This window comes from Curcuma longa, chromosome 7 (assembly GCF_044706935.1).
Source record: "Curcuma longa cultivar G26 ecotype Majalengka, Jawa Barat chromosome 7, ITB_CL_G26_1.1, whole genome shotgun sequence".
In the NCBI taxonomy this organism is placed as follows: domain Eukaryota; kingdom Viridiplantae; phylum Streptophyta; class Magnoliopsida; order Zingiberales; family Zingiberaceae; genus Curcuma; species Curcuma longa.
Window position 1 is genome coordinate 12344518 of NC_133867.1, and position 23350 is coordinate 12367867.

Genomic DNA, 23350 nt, shown 5'->3' on the forward strand with positions numbered 1-23350 from the left:
CCCTAGAGCTCAATGAACACAATGGAATGTCTAAAAGAAACATTAAATGTTATAGTAATTTGAATAAAATTATTACACTCGATGAAATAGGTTAGAATAATATGAATGTAACCTATGAGTTTGTACGATGCAAACATCTTTGACTACTGAACTTCCTAAAACTATTACATTGACTTCAGCTACACTTTAAGAGAACTTAAAATCCTAAATGAGGCTCGTAATCATCCATTTGAAAAAAGTTCTCACAGTTTGAAAAAGTTCTCACAATATGAATCAACAAAGACCGAAGAGCAAGCAGGAAACTGATGAAGAAAGAGAGACGATGGCGAGTGAAAACTCATGCAACTTCAAAAGAGTAGAGTGAAAATCACTTAATCAAGTTATCAATCTTTAATGAGTTAGGTAAATGGCCTATTTATGGAGCTAATGATTTAGATTTTAATAATTAGACCGATATTAAAACATGGAATGAAACGCTTTTTTTGATATCCAAAATAATGCCTTTTAATTTTTATTTTTTGCCACATAAAAACAACAAAATGTGGAGGGGAAAATCCTGTGTGATCTAATGCTAATATGGGGTGTTGTCCATTGGGCCATACTTTTTTCCTCCACAACACGGGTAGGGTTGACCCATGGAAGCGGCCGGCGATTCCGACGAGACCTCTCCGTTACCCTCCTCCTCCACCACCTCCTCTATCTCTCACCACCCGCAGTATCCGACTATCGATCCCACTACCTTTGACCTCATCGTCTGTGGCACCGGTCTACCTGAATCCGTCATTTCCGCTGCTGCCGCTGCAGCCGCCAAATCAGTGCTCCACCTCGACCCCAACCCCTTCTATGGATCACACTTCTCCTCTCTCTCGCCTCCTTCCTTAGTCTCCTTCCTTAACTCCTCTGACGACCACCCTTCCACTGCTCCACACGCCGTCGAAGACTCTGATGATCATGCCACCTTCTATCTCCGCCGACGCCCCGTCTACTCCCAAGTTGAAACATCTGGATCCTTCCCAGAACCCTCCCATGGATTCCTCTTGGACCTTGTTGGACCCCGGGTGATATACTGCGCTGACTCCATGGTGGATCTGCTAACGCGCTCTGGTGCTAGTAACCACGTTGAGTTCAAGAGCGTCGACGCGACCCTCATGTACTGGGAGGGAAAACTTTGCCTCGTTCCGGACTCGAGGGAGGCCATCTTTCGAGATCGCACACTGAGCCTGGGGGAGAAGAGTCAGATGACCAAGTTCTTGAGGCTGATCCAAGGGCACATTGCATCCGAACAAAGCGTTGAGGAAGAAAAAGAGGGAATTCTTAGAATCCCAGCAGAGGACTTGGAGAGACCGTTTACTGATTTCCTACAGAACAAACGCCTCCCTCCTAAGATCAAAGCGTAAGCAACTTACGTCTGCTACCGTTCACTGTACATGTCTTCTGCATGACTCTCATTGTTTCTGTGTTTTTTTCTTCTTCTGCGTTTATAGAATTCTTACCTGGTTGCATTTTCATGTTCTGCAAATGCTTAATTGACAAATGGAGTTTAATTTTGAACATTCTTGTTCCTTCTTAGTCGAGCATTGATATGTTGATGTTCACTTTTTAGTTTTCTTTGTTTGGATCATGTATAGGATGATTCTATATGCAATTACCCTAGCCAACTATGATCAAGAGGATGCAGAATCACTTAAGAATTTGATACTGACAAAAGATGGAATTGAGAGTTTGGCTCTTTACACTAAATCTGTTGCTAGGTAAGATTCGAGACTCACTTGAATTCTTTCATGTAACATACATTGTTGGGAATTTTAAATTTTATGCTTACTAATGAAAGAAGCAAAGTACCAAAGCTTTCACAAAATGAATTTATGTTTAATTATGGTCTTACTTCATTAATTGGTTGTTTGTCCTCTTTCTTATCAACTTTAAGCTATTAAGGTTCAATATGCATTTTGTTAAATGCAACGGTAAGGTTGCTGCCATGTGACCTAGAGGTCACGGGTTCAAATCCAGGAAACAGCCTCTTGCCAAAGGCAAGGTAAGGCTGCGTACAATGGATCCTTTCCCCGGACCCCCATGGCGGGAGCTTCGTGCACCGGGCTGCCCTTTTTTATGCATTTTGTTAAATGATCGGCTATAATTCTTTGATGTTACTAATCTCTATATTACTAAAGGGGTGTTTGTAGTCAAGATTCTTGGACTTCAAATCCATTTTTCTGACATTCATGAAGGTGCTTTATGTATTTATTTGCAAGATGTCATGATATATGTTGTAAAGCAAGAAGATTTACTATGTATGACAACTTTTGTGGGAATTTTTGTTCTTGGAAATGCTACTTTACAGTACTTATAAACGGTTAAAGCTGTTCCCAAATTCTATTAATTATATTTATGGCTCTACTTTTCTTAGTAGGATGAAAAGTATATTGGATAAAAAGATATAAAAAGATGGAAAATATTGACTAGGAACATTATTTTGTTGTAATGTTTACCTGGGAGAAGATTGTGTAGTATAGTTGTTGGCATGGTAGGTGTTGCATTGACTAAGTTTGGAAAGAGGTCCTTAAGAAGTTACTATAAGTTGTAATTTTTTTTGAAGAAAGAGTATGATTGAGTCATTTAACACCAGTTGTATTTGTTAGTAAAAGCCCTAGAACCAATTATGTGATGATTGACTAGGGATTTTTGTATCATATTCTATTATTAATAAAGACATGATTTTTTTTGGTTATTATACTTGTTTTATGTTTGTGCCAAATAACTAAGTATAATAATGCCCTTGGGTAGTTAGTTCTAATCTACATCATATCGATTGTTTGAATCGATAGTGAGATGATGTAGAGAACACTACTTTTAATCATTCTTAGGCAAACATTAATATTCAGAGACGATATTAATGCGTTAAGACTAACATGTGGGTCAGTTGGATGACTTGATTTCACAAGTCATGGATATGAGATATCGAGTTGACATATAGGTATACATTAGAGAATATATACTGAATTGATCCGCTATGAGAAAGTTTTATGGATCGTTATATAAGTGTCATAAACTTTCTTATGTGACTATTGGTATGAATAGCCCTTAGATCTGAAGTTACTACGGTTCCCTACATAAGGAGTTATGTATTTTGGTATCGTCAAACATCACCCATAACAGGGTGGACTATAAAAACGATCACTGGGTATATAACAAATTATGCGGAGGGATGTGAGTGATGTAGATGAGTTCTATCCCTCCCATATGACGGGAGTGATATCTTGCGGCCTCTTGATAGAGTAGGACCATAAAATGCATGACCATGCTCAAATAAGTCAATATGAGATATTGAGCTCATTTGCTTAAGTGAGTCTACTTGGGGATCAAGAAATATAAAAATTGATAAGAGGATGACACAATCTATGCCTCATTGATCAATCTAGATATCGAGGATAGAAGGACATAATTATACATTATCATAGTCACGAAGGTTATGTCGGATCTTGACATTCTTGTCACTTGAGTAGCAATAATGCATTGCTAGATGTCATTCATTGCTTATGTTTCTAAAATGAGTTTCAGAAACATTACCAACGTTACAAGAACCTATTGTGTCACATACAAATAACATTCTATTTGGAGATGAGTTCATTTTAGTTTAACTAAAGGAATAATTAAGCTCATTGGATGGCCTAGATTTGTGTTAGACTCAAGTTGGTTGAATTTGAATTAGACTCAAATTAAACCAAGTTAAGTCGATGAATGGATTTTGATTTATCATGCATGATTAATTTGTATTAATCATGCATTGAAGAAGAGGAAGTTATCATGCATGATTAATAAAATTAATCATATATTGATGAGAGAATACCAAAAACCTAAAAACATTTGGTATTCATAGCATGAGCATAAAAGAATTTTTCTTCCAAAAACTCAAGGGATGTTCATCTTCTTCTCTCTTCTTCTTGCTTGGTTGAAATTTACAAGGGTTGCTAGCACAATCAACTTTCTTCAAAAGTGAGTGTTAGTGTGGATACGCATAAAGACACGGACACTTGAACGTGTTAGAGATTTGACAACCTTTGGACGAGCCGGATAAGTGAAGGACACTCATCAAAGGTATACTCTATTAGATAGGACTTTATAATTTAGATCTAAACTTGTACGAATCTTTCGCATGGATCACGGAAGGGATCCTATTTTCCGCTGCGAATTTTGTTGTTTTTGTCGCATAAGATTCTCAACAGTGGTATCAGAGCCACTTGCGAAAGATCATACAAGTTATTTTTCTTTTGTATGTGATATAAAAGTAGGACATGTTGTTGTTATGGGTTGCCTAATTGTATGAGCATTTTGTTTGTGTGCAAAATTTGTGTTGAGCAAATTAAGAGGATATAACATCATCATGTTGACAGATGTGCAAACGTTTGTCAAATAAAAGTGTGCTATAGTCCGATTGTATTTGGCAAAAGTGTGATAAATTTTTTCACGATCTGTTGTGAACAGATTGTGCGATTTTTGTCACAGGGATGCAGGTCCAAGTCGGACCTGTGTAACAGCTGAGGACGCCGACTTCTCTCGGCTCGGGGAGCCAGTGAGGCATCCGGATGAGAGGCACTGCCATGGCCGGGTTCGGCCTCTCGGCGCCGTGCCGACTGAGCTTCTTCCACGTGGATGTACTTGTCAGCGCGGCTGAGCAGCACATCGAAGTTCTCGGGAGGTCTTTTAATTATTGACCGGAAGAAGTCCCCTTCGGTCAAGCCTTGGGAGAAGGCGTTTACCAGGACGTCCGAAGAGGCGGCGGGCACCTCTTGCGCTACTTGGTTGAATCGGTGTACAAATTCCTTCAGGATCCCGGATCTTCTGCTTGGTGGCGAAAAGGTCCATTATAGTCTTGCGGTAAGTCTTGCTGGTAGCAAAGTGTCGCAAGAAAGCTCCTTTGAAGTCGGCGAAGGACCGGATGGAAGATTGTGGCAGCCGATTGAACCACCTTAGTGCGGATCCAGCTAAGGTGGTCAAGAAGACTCGGCATTTGATGGCGTCCGTATATCGGTGCAGCAAGGCCGCGTTCTCGAACCGGCCCAAATGGTCCTCGGGATCAGTGTTCCCTGTGTAGTCAGAGAACTGGGGCATTCTGAAGTGCCGAGGCACTTCCTCCTCGAGGATTCGTCGCACGAAGGGCGAGCTCTCCAGTCCTCTCACTTCTCCCGTATCTGTTCTTCGCCCCCGGATGTGGTCTCGGGTCGGCGTCTGTTCTGCGGCCGACTCCACGGAAGCCTCGTAGTCATCAGCTTCATCTTGGTGTCTCCGGAGGGGGCTCTCGGGCCTTCGGGCGGATCCCGCTGTTGTCTAGTAGCAGCTGGAGGGAGCTCCTCAATCCGAGTGGGTACTCGGAAGGCTGAGCAGCGGCTTCGTATTGACTCCGGGTGACGGCGAGAACGGCCGTCGCTATCCTTCGGTCTAATTCCTCTTGCGTGATGGTGATGAGCTGAGGCTGTGGCGGTTCACCCATGAGTGCGTCTTGATTCGGGACTTGTTATCTTCCCACAGACGGCGCCAAAATATGTTCCCGTCAAGAACCGCTCCTGGGCGCGCGACACGTCCTCAGTAGCACTGTGCGGCGGAGACGATGGGGGCTGACTTACGATCACCGGAGGCCTGCAACCACAGACACCGTGAGATGGACGGCCGGCGGGGCCGGCGCGACCACTCCGATGCTTAAGTCAGCTGACAGCAGGAGAGAAAATGAAAGTAGAAAGTGGCTAGGAACAGTGAGCATACCTGACCCCCTCAGAGGGGCTCGCCTTATATAAAGGAGAAGATGCCCGTACCACGGGCGAAGCAAGGTGGACATTACCTTGAGAGTACTCTCCGTACCTGGGAGGAGTGCTGTCTTTAATGAGGAGGTACACTGTTGGCAGTGGCGTACGTCTAGACGGCGCGTGGCCATACCCAGTGGCGTGCTTGTCAGCGGGAGTGGTCAATAGGACAAGCAAAAGGGAGTGGTCATTGACAGAAGGTACGATTCGGCCCCTTGTGATGAACTCAGATTTTGAGAAATGGCTAGAGACCATGAGGTCTGAAATGATGTTACTCTAGTAAAACTTTAATTTAGTGAAAAAGCCCCTTATCGGATTTGAACCGATGACTTATGCCTTACCATGGCGTTACTCTACCATTGAGTTAAAAGGGCCCTTTGTATTCGATTCATGAATTATAACCATTTTCATTGTGAGTCTATTGCATTGCATATTGCACACAAATACAAATATAGGTGGCGGCTATTACATGTAATAGTCGGTTGCTAGCTGCTACACTATCATTATCTTATGTTAATTTTTCATGATTGAGGTTAAAATAATATTTTAAATTGCAAAACAAACGAAGGAGATTTTATAACATTCACTATAGATAAAATGAACATTTTCTAAATATGATTCACTTTGTAGAAGCTAACAAGTAGTTGCTACCACTTGTAGTAGCAATGGATTGTTAGCTGCTACAACAGTATCATTATCTTTTATTGATTTTGCTTAATTGAGGATGACAACCTGTTAAAATAACATTTCAAATTACAAAATAAATGAAAGAGACTTCATAACACCCATTATAGGTAAAATGAACATTATCTGAATACGATCCATGTGTAGCTAGCTGCTATAACGTGTAGCTAATCTGTAGGGAATTAGTCGGTCAGTTATAGTTTACACCCTAAACCCTAAAACCTAATTCAGAAAGATAGATTTTTTGAACTAGGCATACATTAAGGGTATTTCGTGTAGTTCACTTTAAGTGGGGTGTCTATTTAACGTAAATTAGAGAAGGGGCATCCAGTTGACGATTTATTAAATGACGGAAGCCTAGACTCGACTTCGGGCCGGGTCTGAACCGGATCCGGCTCGGGTTGTAATCGAGTCAATGGGGTTGAGTACCCGTTGACCTAATTGCCGGGCGGGAACTGTAAACGGCTTGACAAGGTGTCAGGCTGGTTATGGTTCCAGCTCAATAAAAATCGCCGAATCGGTGGTTAATTGTTGGTTTAAACCGGTGGTTTGAACTGCCGGTTTGATAGTTTTTTTTATATAGTAAAAGTTTATTTAAAAAACTCAATTGTTGAGATTTAAACTTTAGTCCCTTGGATGAGAGTCTAATATCCTAATCAAATCTATTAACATTTTTATGCGTTAGTTAATTATTTAATAACTACTTAATAAATTTTTTTTACTATATTGCTATTCTTAATAGTTAGAAGAAAAATAAGAATGTAAATAATTTCTTTCAACTTTGTAATAGTTTATTTATGTTAGAGGGAAAGAGTAAAAATAATTTTGATTGTTGGGAGAGGGAGGATTTTTTATTTTTTATTTATTTTTAACGTCTGAGATTATTTGATTATTTTTTGATATAGTTATAATTTAGTCTCCGTCATTTTTTAAACTCTATAAATAAAGAATTTATTTCATCATTTTTACACCATCTTCTCTACTCTTATCTTTCAATTCCAAAATCCAAATGACTTTAGACTTCAATTCTCTAATTATAATGGAAGGAGGTCCATCATCTTAATCTCGGAATGATAAGGAAATTGTCAATCCAAACGAGGATCATAATATTCAATTTATTGATGACAACCCCTAATAAGTTTCGACACCCGAGATATAAAGAAGTACTGATGGCGCTACTTCTAAAGTTTGAGATACTCCTTTAAAATCTTAGAGAATACATAACCAACTTAAATGAGTGAAAAATCCTTCTTTTTATATATATATATATTTATAAATTTATAATTTTAAAATATTAATAATTTTGAACCGTGACGAGCCGTGAACTAAATTGTGAACTGACAGTTTTGAATCGTGAACCGTAACCGTCTTAGCCGATTAAAGTTAAGGGTCGACCTGTCAGTAACCGTCGAACTAGTGGTTCCAAATCATCGAGCTGGCTATTCCAAATTGGTGTTGGGTTTTCGGACGCCCTTTTAATTTTTGTCTATCTTTTTATACTAATTATGGATGAAATCATTCAATACATCTAAAGATACGTTACCATGGTGGTGCATATTTTTTTGATGATGACATTGTTTGGGTTGATAAGTGATAAGTTGTATGTCGTATTACAGTTTCAAATTTAAATATTGAACCTCCTTTTATAGTGCATGGTTAATCTGGATCGTCTTTTAAGGAATGCAACAGTGAATGTTGACAAAAAATAGTACTGGGAGTTGTTTTTTTAGCTTCAATACAAAGGCCACAAATAAGAAAATTGATGTGACTAACAGGAATGTAAATTCCCTAAACTACAAACACGAAAGAAGATGATGGCAAACGTAAAGTAACTCACTCAATTAATTCTAACCTTGCTAAACTACGATCGCAAAGGGATTAACAGAAATATAAAATAATGCATCCTAATCTAATCTAACCTACGTGCATATCACAATCCAAATGAATAGCAAATATCACTAATCATGCAATGTAAGCAAGATATTGGTGAAATTAAACAAACTTGAATACATGAACTAAAGTAGCACAAGTGTAAGGGGAATTAAACCAAACATGTTGCAATCAAAGAAGCTAAATGAAGACTAAGTATTATGGTAAATTTTATTCAAATCTATCCAAATCTATTGACAACCAACATCAAGAACTCTTAAAAACAATCAACCATGAAGACCAACACATCGAAGGAAACTTGCGGATAGAGGACTCCCGATCAGGATCCTGGTGGATGCGATGATGGAGCTTCGAATGGGGGCTGCCTTTCGGAGCTTGGGATCCCAAAGCTCAATTAAAGATGGTGGTGGAGATGGAAGGCCCGATGAGGAAGAGAATCTCCTTTCCTCAGATGACTTGCGTTGATGGAGAGGGTGCATTCAGTGGAGGAGGCTTTATGGATGAGGCGTTTTATCGATGAGGAAGATGGTGTGCCTTCGGGGAGGTTGCGTGCGCGAAGCTTGGAATCCTAAAGCTTCGGTGGATGAAGATGGAGGCGATGACGTCCTTCGATAGAGAAGGGAATCCTCTTCTTTGAAGTGTCGGTCATGATGGAGATGGTTGTCGAAGGTGGAGATGATGATGAGAATCCCCTTTCATCTCTCCTCCTCGATAGATGGAGGTATGCTAATGGATGATCGACTGTTGCGGATGGAGTGGCCGCTGGCTCCTTGGTGGATTGCGTGAGATGGAGATGACCGGATGAGGTTGGAGTTTTGCCCCCTAAAAGAATCTCTTTGTGAGTTGGGATGGAGGTACGACAATGAATCCATACAACAATCATCATATGATTGGCTCTAGGGCTCTCATTAACAGTACGTGAGCTGGAGGAGGTGATGAACTAGATGCTTGAGGAGGTGAACCGACCCTTCTTTCTCTAAGTGAACTAGCCCTTCTTTCATTTGAACCAAACTCCGAATTAAACCAACTCCAATGTGAATCACTCTTAATTGAACCAGACTCTTTTCAATCTCGAACCAACTCTCTCAAATTGAACAACACCATGATTAACCGACTCTAGAATTGGACCGAACCAGCTTCTAAATTGAACCGTAGATGAGCTTGTTGAATCGGGATAGATGCGTAAATGAGGAATGGTGAACTGACTTCTCTTTTAAACCCTAGAATTGGGTTGAAAAGTTCATTTAACTCAAGCCCTAGTACATGGTTTATCTTCAACACCCTACAAGACCAAGTTCAAATTTGAGATAATGCTATAAATGCATAAGAAATCGCAATAAGGCTCGAAATAGATTCTCACTCGTAAAATATGATAGGAAGTAAGAAATTAAGTATATGAGTAGATTAAAATGTCAAGTATCCGAACAGGATAATATGTAAAAATATTAGTTATCAATAAGACATGTGAATAAGTAAACACTAAGCTCGAATCTTAGTGGGAAATATGGGAAGTAAAATATTTTAAGCTTAGTAGAGTGAAGATAGAATATATGAAATTTAAATTTAGTAGTATTAGACATGACAAGACAATTGTTGAGATAGGAGATGACGAGTTAGCTGTAACTGAGAGCTTTAAGTTTCTAGGATCGTTTTTGCAAAAGGATGGAGGAATTGAGAGATGTTTTATATAAGATACAAATAGAATGATTAAAATGGAGGATGTCGTTAGGTGTTCTTTGTGATCATAAGGTACTTTTAAAGTTTAAATGAATGTTTTACAAAATAGCGGTTAAACCTACTATGTTATATGGATATGAATGTTGGGTTATAAAGTGAACACACGAGCAAAAGATGAGAGTCGTAGAGATAAAGATGTTAAAGTAGATGTGCAGATATACGAGGATGAACATAATAAGAAATAAAAATATTAAAGAGAATTGATTGCACCTATTATGGGAAAACTTCGAGAGATGCGTTTGAGATAATATGAACATGTACTTAGACATTCAATAAATTTCCCAGATAGGTTGTGAGACCATGACAAATATCTACATTAATCAAGAAAGAGACGCAACCCCAACAAGCTACATTATTCAATGGTCATATACATTTCAATTGGCTTCTAATGGACAAGGTACACCTACAAGTTACCGTAAGTCTGGACTAATGTTTGCCCTTAATATGCCTAAATGCCACTGTTGAGAATAGCTTGTGGTTGTCATGGAGTTAGTTAGAATTGATAGTTTTGACTTAATTTCAATTAATCTTGTTCATTTTGTACTTAATTTTATATTATTTGGGTTATTAAGAGCTGGGGAAGGAAAAGTGTGCCGAAGTCTTTAGGAACATTCAAGGTTAATTTTAGAGATGAGAAGGTTTAATGCTAGATTCAACAAGATTTCCACTAGGAAGAAAGGTGAATTTGATTTTGGAAGGAGTGTCACGAGGATGTGAAGGCAAGGTATGGTAATTAATGTGGAAATATATATATTACTTTATTTAATTAAGTCATTAGGTGATATACCTTAAGTAATTTAATTATGGTTAGAGTGTGTGGAAGATTCATAATTAAATTAAGGACACATTATTGTGTAGTATAGTGGGTAGAATAACATTAATTAAGGTAATCTGTAATGCTATAATAAATTAAAAATGCAATTGAGTAACATTAATGGGCCAAAGATTTGTTGATTGATTGTTAATTAGTCATTATTTTAAGGTAAATTATAAAATAATCTGGCAAGATTAAACATATTAGATATTAGATGATAAACATAATTATATCATGAGTGTTATAATTATTAATTTATTGCAATATTTAAGTGTATTGTTATTGGCCTATTAGAATAATACTCCTTCCATTTCACAAAGTGAGTCCATTTATACCTTTTCACACTTCTTAAGTAACTCTTAAGAAATTACTCTCATTTTTATCTTTATCTCTCTTAAGAAATTGAAGAGCCACTAAAGAAGTGAACAAACATGTTTTAGTAATATTGGTGTAACAAATTATATTAAGTTTGAGTTGCATTTTTGATGTGTGCGCAAAGACTTGGTAGAGTACACATGAAGCTTGGAGAGCTTGGAGACTTGACGTGGTCAAGTTGCTTCATTGGTTGACTCGATGGAGTCAAGTTGGATGGATTACACTTGATGGCTTAGAGGTTTATAATGAGGAGAGATGACTTGGAGGTAAGGGGCGAAGGATGACATTGAGCATTTGAGGGACCGGATGCATGACGAGGTGAACTTTGGAACGAGCAACATAGAGCGATTGTTAGTTTGATGGCTTGACAGTTTGTCATGAGGTGGACTTTAGAACGAGCACCATAGAGCAATTGTTGATTTGATGGCTTGATAGCCTATCACGAGGTGAACTTGATAGGCAAATGGAGAAGGATGACAAGTTGGAGCAAACTTGGAATGGTTGGTGCATTTGAGACACCGAGGGTTTGATGCAAGGCAATTGCTAGGGTCACTCAGCAGGAGATGGACTCAGTTGGTGAACAGTGAATGATAGCACATTGAAGTAAGTTTAGAGAGTTTAATACCTTCAAGGGACTATGAGCCTGTCATGAGGTGAACTCAAGGGCAATGAAGAACAAGGTCGAAGACCAATGCCGAGAAAGCTATGAGAGTTTACAAGTGAAATGTAAGTTCGACTCAGTTGATGAGCAGTGAATGATAGCACATTGAATGAAGATTAGGGAGGTTATTACAATTTGTGGGACTATGAGCTTGTCATGAGGTGAACTGAGGGTAATGAAGAACGAGATTGAAGACCAGTAGGCAAGAAAACAATGAGAGTTTAGGTGTGAATTGTAATTTTGGATTTGTCTTTACGCAACATCGCATAGGATGAATGTTTAGATAGGTAGAGGTAGGAGTGGCCTTCAACGAGGCAACAACACTTAATGGATAGACTTAATTAATATGATATCAAATTATTTAAAGTAACATTTGATATTAATTTTAATTTGATTATCAAATCGACGAGGTTTTGTTGATTTATAAAGAATGATAACTAACAAATATCTTAAAGAAAACTTTACTTCTTTGATACTCATGATATTACTGAAATATAAGATGCAACATTCTGTGCTCTTTAAATATCTTTTATCTTATGGAGTAAACATATTTGGTTTTTTCCCCATTTTTTTTCTTAATTTATTTTGCTATCAGTTCCTATCCCACTGATCCTACTTGTTTGATGCATCTAGTGGTGGATTCCTAAGGTTTTGGCACGTCAAATACTGATACAAGATGCATCTTGGCATGTGAGGTGCTTAGAAACACTATCATATTATTTTAATCTGTTGCCTGAGGTTATTTGTGAACATGTTAATGGGCTACTAGCTGAATTGTTTCTTAGCTATCAATTTCTATCCCACTGATCCTACCTGTTTGATACATCCGTGGACACATACTTAAGGTTTTGGCACATCAAATACTGATACAAGATACATTTTTGACAACTGAGGCGCTTAGAGACAGTTGCTATCATATTTATTTTAATCTGGTTATCTGTTGCTTGAGTACATTCGTTAACATGTTAATGTACTACTACCTGATACTACTGGTAGTACCAATGTTTAGTTTCTTTCGATACTGATAAATGGCCGAATGGCCTCCTTTACCGGATACCAATATTGACAACAATGCTAAAGCCGAAGAAGCGTGATCTGATCTGCAGGAAGATCTACTAACACTTATGGGGGCTTCAATTACTCTAATGTAGCAAATTTTCTAGATTATATACTTATTGGAGTATTTAAGGATGTTTTTGGAATTCATGCTCACATAGACGAAATCTCCTATATTATTTTCTTTTAGTCTAATAATGTGCATCAGCATACTTCATAATCTTCATTATTTGGTCCAACTTTTCTCTAACCTCAACATATATCTCTCATATATGTTTTACTTGGATAGAAATACACAAATAAATCAAATCAATTGGCCTAGGAGCTTGAGATCTGTAAGCAACTACACATAAACATGTTAATGGAATTGTTACAAGTAAATTTGACAATTATTAAAAGTGGGTTCTTATAGGTTTATTAAGTAGTTTGAATAACAACTATTGACCCAAAATAAGATTAGTCACCAGATGATTTCTCTAGTTGTACAATTGAGTCTGAAATAAAGATCAGTAGCATGTTCAATGATTCAGAAAGGAGACAAGTCATTGGTGACTCATTGGGAGCCAAATCTTTAAGGCTCATTTAAAGGTTCTTTGATTTTGTGGGAGGAGTTACTAAATGCTGTTGAGTTGGGCTGTCATCAATTTCAATTATTGTTTTCTTCTCAAGTTGTGACCAAATAAGGAAATGATGGACTTGTTTGAATGACAGCATAGAACTGTAGAAGTTTGTTGATTGGGCTGCATATTTGTTTGATAGGATCAGAACATGTGTTCCTCTCTCAACATGTGTGACAGGGTGGTCATATCAGCAACATTTGTTGGAAAAACATTGCACCATAATTCTGCTATGATTTAACTCTCCCATGGCAGGACACAATGCATGTCTTTGATTGATAAAGATGATAAATCCATAATGTTCAGTCTCCTAATTTCATTGTCATGTTCATTTTAATCTGATGGTACTTCTAAAGGATTTACTTGTTCTTTCTCACCATGGTTGTCAATATTGGTATCCCTATCTGACATTCTGGTAACTTAGATATTAGCAGTATTTGATTGGTGGGGCCAGAACTGGTTAGAATAAAAGTTGGAAAACTGAGAAAAATTATTAGAACAACAAAAGTAAGTTTGTTAAATGAGTTATATAACAAACGATAAACCAGTATCATCCTTGCATAACTGATTTCCCCAGTTGGGTATCTTTAAACCAAAGTACTTCAAACTTATATACATTTCCTCTTAGCTATGTAAACAATTTTCCTTGAATATGGCAATTGTATAATTCTATTGTTGCTATTCTGAGCAGTAATTGTCACAGAGTGCGAATTTCATGGCTATCTTATCTAGATTTTTTTGCTTCCATAGTGGCTATTCTTTAAGTATTTGGTTAGTGACTGATGTCAATGACAGGTTTTCTAATGCAGTTGGTGCATTCATCTATCCTATGTATGGGCATGGGGAACTACCTCAAGCTTTCTGTCGTTGTGCAGCTGTTAAAGGCGCTCTTTATGTAAGTCTTGTGTGTTATATTTGCAGAAAGTAATCCAAACTAAAGATTGAAAGTGACCGCTGTTGTCAACCAAAATAACAGAATTCTTTGAATAGGTAATGCATAGCAATCATAGCCAAAACATTTCAGCCATTGAGCTTTATGATTCACCTGAATTTTCTCATATTGATATAGATCATATTTGTTTTTAAGTTTCCTTGTAGTTTGAACTGACTTTCTTGTGTTTTCTCTTACTTACGATAATGCAGGTCTTGCGCATGCCAGTGAGTGCAATTATTGTTGATAAGGTATAACATTGAGCATGAAAGATACTTGACAATTACTTACCAGCTCTAGTACCTGTGTTTGTTTCTTGCATGCTGTTATTTTGGCCTATCCAGATTACCTTGTGGTTAAACAAACTAAGTACCACTATTTAGTCATTCTATCCAAATTGAACTGCCAGTATTTTACCAAATAATTTACCGTGTCTGCGAGAAAGGTATAGGCCTGCCAACAATTAAGCAAGAATGAGGAAATGAAAATACTTATTAATCATCATCATTCTCTCAACTACACTACCTAAAAAGGGCCAATGTAAACTTGAATCAGTTTTTTTGTGTTAAACAATGGATGTGCATGTGATAATCTCCTAGGCTTTGTTGGTAATTTAATATCGAGCATGCTCAAGCTAGATTTAGAAGGTGTCATAACAAATGTCGAAGATATGATGACACTTGTGGAAAGTGTAGGCATCTGGAAAAGGATTCTCTAGACTTCATTAATCTCTTCCTGAAAGTAGCGGGAGCATTATTTTAGCTTTATGAAAATGACTGTGAAAACATTCAGATTTCACAATATAGTCATTCTTTGTTCATTAGATGATATGAAGAATTGAAGTGATCTGATCTAGTATCTGACAGATTATGATGTTCCTTTGTGTGTGTGTGTGTGTGTTTGGGAGGGGAATGAGTGGAATGAGTGGAATGACACTTATGTAAATAAGCATGAACAGGGTTCACTGCAAATATTCTGTAAACATGGATACCATTCCAGATGAACATACAATCAAGACTCAGCTATTGGAAATAATCATCTCATTTATATTCCTGTACATCAGCTTTAGTTATGGAAAAAATCTGCAAATTCCATTTCTTATTGGTGTTAAGGCTTTTGAACTATAGATTGTTAAAAATCTAGTTTTTTCTATTTTCTTTTATTTTCATCACTATGACTATTTTTTTTAATTGCAAGCTGAGTTCATCAACTCGAGCCCCTCGAAGGAAACAAAAGGTTTCATGGTTGATAATGAATTAAGTTTGGTCAATTTGTTTTACTAATAATTAAGGTTGTGTTAGGTACAAATACTTCTTCCCTTCTGTAGAATTTAATACAACTCACAAAAGACTCATTCAACTCTTCCCGCAATAGACCACCCATACAAGGAAAAACACAAAAGAAAAACTCCATTGTTACTAGTACAAACTAACAGTAAGCTTATAACATTCACCAAAAGTATTTGCAATTTTCTTTTTCATTAAATGCACTGCTAGCTATGAACATCTAGAAATCTCATTCGAGCTTTTATTGCTTATGCCAACAACACTTGAATATAAATCTTCTCTAACCATTCCTACTATAAAAAAAATGATAACCTATTAGAAGCATGCTAAGTAGGTCTACGCTAGAATAAGGTCAAAGCATAGGATAAAAATTTAGGAGATCAAATAATAAAGTCTAGGAAGCAATTAGGGTTTATGAAGTCTCAACAATAAATCAATTACAGGGCAAGGAAGCTAAGAAATTTCAACAATATAGCAACGCACATACAAATACAAATTTAGCATTATTAAACAAGAGAAAGTGCAATATGAATCAATATGTCGTATCCACAACGATAGGCATATAGTACCAATAAGAGTGTGAATATATGAAACATAAAATATAAGGAATGCACGTTGGAGGTATTATCTGCTTGGTCACTATTCAATACTACCAATGCTTGATCTACATATGATATACTACCACCTCATGGTTTTATCCAATGACATTTCTATCTCAAGAAAGTGCTTCGAAGAGCCTAAGTCAATATTTGTGGAAATCATATTGAGGCCAAGCGCATATCCAAGACGCATGGGAGCCATGGAGAAACTCTCGCACTCCCTTAAAGCAGTGTCACCTACCATAGTTTGCTATGGGTTCACACATTGAACTTAGTCATTGCTATGTTTGACAACTTACCAATAAAGTACCATCACATAACATAAACCACATCATGGAGTTTCTAAACATTGCTACATAATGTTAGACGTAAAGTCAAGAAACAAAAGACAATATTAAGTTTACAAGCTATTTATCTAAGAGTATTAAGTTGTAAAGTTGAATCCATCATACAAGTTATTATTGAATTGTTGAGTCAAATAAGAGATGTTTAGAGAATAGCATGTGCTATGTGATGTACATGTAGTAATATTGAGGAGTTTATGAAATTAACTTTAGAATAATCATGAGTGTTAAATTATCGATAAGAAAATGATTTCACAAATCAAACTTATTATTATGGATCATGGGTTACCAGATCATAGGTCTTGGAACACTCAATTATCAGTATAATCAAGAAGCTATATGGAATCTAGTTGCAAAGCTTGATTAACTTAGGTTGAATCAACTAACATAAATTAAATATTGAATCATGTTCTTTGATTAGTATCACACCATATGTTTCATATATATTATTATATATTAGTGATAATATATCTTTGGCTAGGTTTGTTAATTTAGTTAGTTGGGTTAGGAATTATTGGCAACTCTGGAGCAATTTATCTAACTAATAATGCAATTTACTTATCAACCCCAAAATTTAATATATGAAAAGGCAAACCAATTAGAATCCATTTTAAACTATCAATAATTCAATTATTAAGAATGAGACTTGTCTTAAGGTAAAGTCTAATTTAGGATTATGTGAATCCAAGCAATTAGGAAACAATCAGACATCGAGTTAATATGCCTAGCTAAGATATGATTTAGTTAACTTCAATTGGTAGGATGCATACGAAGCTCATAGAACTTGTGGCTTAACAAGATTGAGTTGTGCTTGTTGACTTAGTATGCTTCAACCTTGATTGAGTTGTGTTTGTGGACTTGGCGCAACCAAGTTTGTGTGACTCAATGGCTTAGAGAGTTCTCTAGAGATTGATGTAGGACAAAGAGCATGGAGTTGGTTTGACAAACCTTACGGATCTTGTGATTCAATGAGGTTGAGTCGTAGTGACTTGATGGCTTAGAGGGTTGCTAGAGATTGATGTAGGACAAAGAGCATGGAGTTGGTTTGGCAAGCCTTGCGAATCTTGGTGATTCAATGAGGTTGAGTCATGGTTGATGACTTGGCGTGGCCAAGTTAGCTTGGTTTATGAAGCAAAGGTTCGTCAGAGATTAGCATAGGATGAGGAGCCTTGAGTTGAGTCAACAACTTTGATGGTAACCACAAGAGGTGAATTATGTAGGCGATCTAGCAAAGAATTCGAGTCGAGGGCTTGATACATCCTTGAGGTGAGGACTTGATTAGAGGTGAATTATTGTGCGACGTAAAGTTGCAACAACCTAAAGTTATCCTAGTGAAATGTGAGAGAATATGAGAAAATATATAATTTTGGGTGTTTTGGGTAGATTCTTTTCTAGTTGTAGAATTGACCAAGAAAAAATGTTTTGGGGTCGTAGTCATTGATCCAGTCGACTGAAGATCAAATTTAGTTGACTAATTTGCTCATTTGACTTGGTAGTCTATTCAAGACATTCATTTCACAAATAGAAAATCTATTTAGAGTTGAGTCAAGTGAAACAATTTCGGTCAATTGACTAGGGTTGAGTTTACTAATCAACTTATTGAAGTACTTTTTGAATTTTGAAAATAAGATGGTTTAAAATGAATCTTATCTAATCGAATCTAGTTGATTGGAGTGGATTTATAGTTGTTGGATTTTTGTATTTTTTTTTATTGTGAAGAATGGTTTTATAAAGGTTTCACCTTAAAGGTGGATTTGCCACCTCAGCAACCCCCCTAGAGTTGGCTCCACGAGTATGAAGGGAGGTAAATTCAAGTACATAGGTAGGAGGCGCATAGTGGAGTGAATGACAAATCATGAGTTTTCGCGAGATTCAACCCCTGGTTGTTACGCCAGAAATGCCATGCACCCACATAAAGGTTTCACCTTAAGATTCTATAGGCCGTGGAGTAAGATTTGGGTTTCGAATCACAATAAATCTCGAGTTAGTGATTTGATTTTTTGTCTATTTCTTTACTATTTTTACTGCACTTAACTTGTTTATTGGCCTTGCAAAGAACTTGTAGGAGAAAAATTTTTATTTTAAGGGCAAGCGCTTTTCATCCCCTCTAGCTCTTTGGTCTTCTTCATTGGTCCTCCTCACCTTCAATACTATCTAGAATTTACTCATACAAACATAGGACTATGAGTTTATATTGACTAATAGTGGATTGTCCTATAACTTCCAACCTCAATACTTACTCCCTTATTTTAATCAAGTCAAATCATGCCCCATAGATTAATACCAACAATCTTTTGCAAACATAATAAGAAATGATAATTTTATAAGATTATTGCTTACCTAGAGAATTATTTGTGAATTAGAAAGAATCCAAAAGAAATATTAATATGAAGATTCATGTGCACTATAAAGATGAAAGGGAAGAACCTACCTCATGTTTGAAATTCACTCTTCCTAAATCCGGGATGACATTAATTTCTTAGGTGAGGGAGAGAGGGAGAATTACTTTCATTTATAATACTAAGTTTTAGAAAGAAATGTTATTTTTTCAATTAATAAGCATTAAATTGTATTATGAGTACCATAACCTATAATTCATTTAAATTTCGAAATTAACTATAAAGGGAAACATTTTAAGCAGTTAAGCTCCAAAATTTGAATTTCAAATATCAATTTCGAAATTACCTAAAAATAGAAATATTTTTTGAAATTAATTAATTATTAGGCTCTAAAATTTTAATTTTAAATTCATATTTTGAATTGCAAATTTTGTTTTTGACACAACATTAGTTTGAAATTTTCCTAAATTAGGTTATAACATGTACAATTTTTAAGTTTACATGTAAATCAAAAGAACAACCAGCAGAGCACCCCACTTTCATATAAAAGGTTCTGAAATCAAAGTTCAGAGTCAGATCCTTCTATGAATTTCATTCTCTTATCTAATTTTCTTATGAAATACATACACCACGACATTTGTCCTAGATCTTTCTTTCTCAGAAGTTTCTTTTTCATAAAAAAAGGGTGGCCCGGTGCATGAAGCTTTTGCGAATGTGAGGTTCCTGGGAAGGATCTACTTTGCAAGAGGCTATTTTCGAGACTCGAACCTGTGACCTTTAGGTCACACGACAACAACTTTACCGTTGCGCTACGGCTCATTCTCTTATCTGATTTACTTTTGAAATACATACACCATGACATTTGTCCTAGATCTTTTTTTGTCAGAAGTTTCTTTTTCATATTGCCCATAAATCATCTTCTACCCTAGCAGAACTAAAAAGCAAACAAAAGCTCAGGATTATCATAGTTATGACATCAGTTTCATTGGCACATTCCTTAGTAATCAACACAGTGCAAAACTTTATTAGTCGCAGTTCATTTGTATGCAGCACAAACAGATTACAATCTTGTAAGTGGAGCATCCACACACATAATTTCCCTCAGAAATCAGCAAGAATCACAGCATCATATACAACCATGAAGCTATCATAGGATAGTTTATGCTTGGATGATTGATGTGTTATTGTCATTAGTATGTGTTAGTCCATATAAGCTTCTGGTTCCATCCTTGCGCTTGCTGCACCATGGCTATTATAGTTTTAAAAAAAAAATTTGTTTGTTGTCAATAACATCATATGATCTGTCATCCTAATGGTTGAATTCTAAACATACATCATAATTTTATGTCTATTCAAATATAACATGGTTATATCATTTCTCTTAAAATTGTTGGATAACATCATATGGGTTCTTATCATGCATTTGTTATTTGCATCTTTATCAAAATGTTGTCTCTGCACTTTTATCTATTTATTTTCATTAGTATCGACTGCAATGTTGTGTCTCCAAAGCAGATTTAGAGTGTGGGTGCATCTTAATTTTGTTTAGTTCCTTAATGCAGGAAACAGGTAGGTGTAAAGGTATTAAATTGGCATCTGGTCAGGACATATTTAGTCAGCAGGTGGTTCTGGATTCATCATTTGAAGTTCCATCATCAATGTTGCTGTCAAATGTCCTGGATAAAAAATTGAATTCCTATAGTTCTGATAAAGTTGCTAGAGGAGTTTGCATCGCTAATAGCTCTATACTACCAGATTCTTCAAATGTTCTGGTGATTTTCCCCCCAAAGTGTAAGATAAAATCTGTAATTTTCATCTTGTTTCTTATTTGTCATCAAACACTTTGATGTTAGGAATATTCCAATCTCGTAAGTTTCTAAGCCAAAGTAACACAACTGCCTTTCACTTGATGTAGCATTGTATCCTGAGCAGTTAACGACAGTTCAAGTGCTTCAGCTGAGCAAAAACATAGCAAATTGTCCACCAGGATGGTTAGTAATGTGTTTCAACTTTGTGAATGGTTTATAAAAGTATCAACAGGTCCTTTTTTTATAAAAAAATGGACAATGTCAAGAACCTTTACAAAAAGTAATTCAAAACAACATTTAATTATTTTCAAATTCTAAGTGGGGTGATACTTGTTCCTATATTCCAGGTTTGTGGTGCATCTTTCTACGCCATGTAATGATGCTATTTTGGGGAAGGAATATATAAAAGCTGCTATCAATGCTTTATTCCTTGTTACAGATGATGGCGGGCTTGAAATAAGTAATTCATCTCCAAATGGCAGCCACATAGAAGAACAAAAACCAACTCTAAGATGGTGCATAATCTATGTTCAAGAGCAAAAACAGGTATGCTGTATACTTTGAAAAATCATGTTTTTCATTGTTTCTGAAGTATCTAATATCTTGATATTTAGATGGGTTAAATACCACCCATATTAATGAACTGTTAATAGACTTGTCCAAACCTTATAACATGGTTTTAAAATGTGGCCACTTGGGCGGCCGCATAAGCGGCCACATAGGCTGATCTGGAATGGGACCACATATGCATGGCCACATACTTTTTGCATATACATGGCCACATATTAAAAATACAACTCATGCAGTTAAAATAAAATTTGATTTAGTTCATTTGAATCAATTTAGACTGAATCAAATTAACCTGTCAATATAAGTTTTATGATTATTTTATTGTTCATAATTATGTCTTTATGTGTTATATAAGATATCTTTATGTAATTATATCATATATAATCATCATATGTTAGACAGAATTACTATTAATTAATCTTATATAATTATAATCAAATTAATAAATATAAAATTTAATTTAGTATGTAATTAATTTTTGTAATAATTAATTTAAAAAATTATGTATTAGTTAGATCAAATTTGATTCACTCAAAATAACTAATTGATTCTATCAAAATAAGGATTCATTCATTAATCAATTTCCCATGAAAATATATTAAGTTAATATCGTTAATGTTATTAATTGGTCTGTTGAAGCTTTCCAAATTGCCTTGATGTTTAATCAGACATAGTTTATTTTCTCAAATATGAGAAATCAAAATTACAATATAAGTTATCTGGTTGAATAAGTAATCTAGGCGTGATCAATCAATTGAGATTCTTGTAACAATTTGTAATTTAGTTATGAATAATATTAATATGGTGGAATATTCTCTTGCCATTTCTATGTTCTTCCAAAAAATAATAATTTGTTATCTATAGCTATCAAATTTTAATGTAAATGACTTTTTAGTTACTACACCCTTATATTTGAAAGGGAATAAGTGTTGAAAGTTTATTGGCACACATGATATCAACCAAAACTCTACAGTTTGAGATTTTTAAACCTTAGTTCATACTGGTGTTTCACTGGTTTGTATAGTTTTGATGACAAGTATGATTTTATTTTAGTAGTTTTTCTTTGATTTTTTGGGTAACTTGGTAGGAAAATTATAAAAACAATTAAAGTCGTTCATATATTTCTAGAAGTGCATGGTCCATGAGACTATGATCACATGCTGCTCCTGAGGAAAGAAAAGAAAATCCAGTTAACTGAATGTATGTTTGTATATTACTAAACTTCTAATGCTATGCAGGCTTCATTTGGCTCTCTATGTTCATGCCCTATGCCTGATGAGAGTCTTGACTACAAATTCATATTGGAGGCAACCAAAAAGGTAATTGACAAATTGTTTCCATAACTCGGTGCCATCTTTGATTACCATCTGCTTAGAAGAATTCTGACCATAAAAGAGAAGATTGAAGATTTCATGTACACTAACTGTGATGCTGATCATATTGATGCAAATTTTTACAATTTGCGATTTCTGTTGCTTAATTCCTGATTTCAGATAATTGGCTAGAAATAAATTTTTTTAACAGAATTGGCATTTGTGTAAAATTTCCCAGTTGTTTTTGGAAGACTGAGCATTGCCTGTACGCTTGATTAATCTGTGTGCTTTCCATTGTAGTTATTTACAACCATGTATCCTGAGGAGGATTTTTTTCCAGCTTCAAAGGCATCAGAAGACAGTGTAGAAGAAAACGCTGAGGAGGGTGAAAGCTTGCGAGCGTAAATTATATTTGCTTTTCTTTGTGATTTGTACTGGTTGGATATGACCATCAATTATATTTTTTTGGCCAAAAAGACTTGATAACCCTAGACTAAATAGGTATCATTGCACCCCTCGAGTTTCCTTGAA

General features: G+C 36.0%; 1 protein-coding gene across 1 annotated transcript; it reads left to right on the forward strand.

Moving 5' to 3' along the window:
- Positions 1-623: 623 nt before the first annotated feature.
- On the forward strand, positions 624-23350 carry LOC141832061 (rab escort protein 1). The gene is made up of 9 exons (XM_074719532.1): positions 624-1393; positions 1629-1751; positions 14425-14524; positions 14773-14811; positions 20691-20919; positions 21044-21119; positions 21284-21482; positions 22745-22825; positions 23120-23350. Exons 1-9 carry the CDS (start codon positions 636-638, stop codon positions 23222-23224), a joined length of 1710 nt encoding a protein of 569 aa, XP_074575633.1. The 5' UTR covers positions 624-635; the 3' UTR covers positions 23225-23350.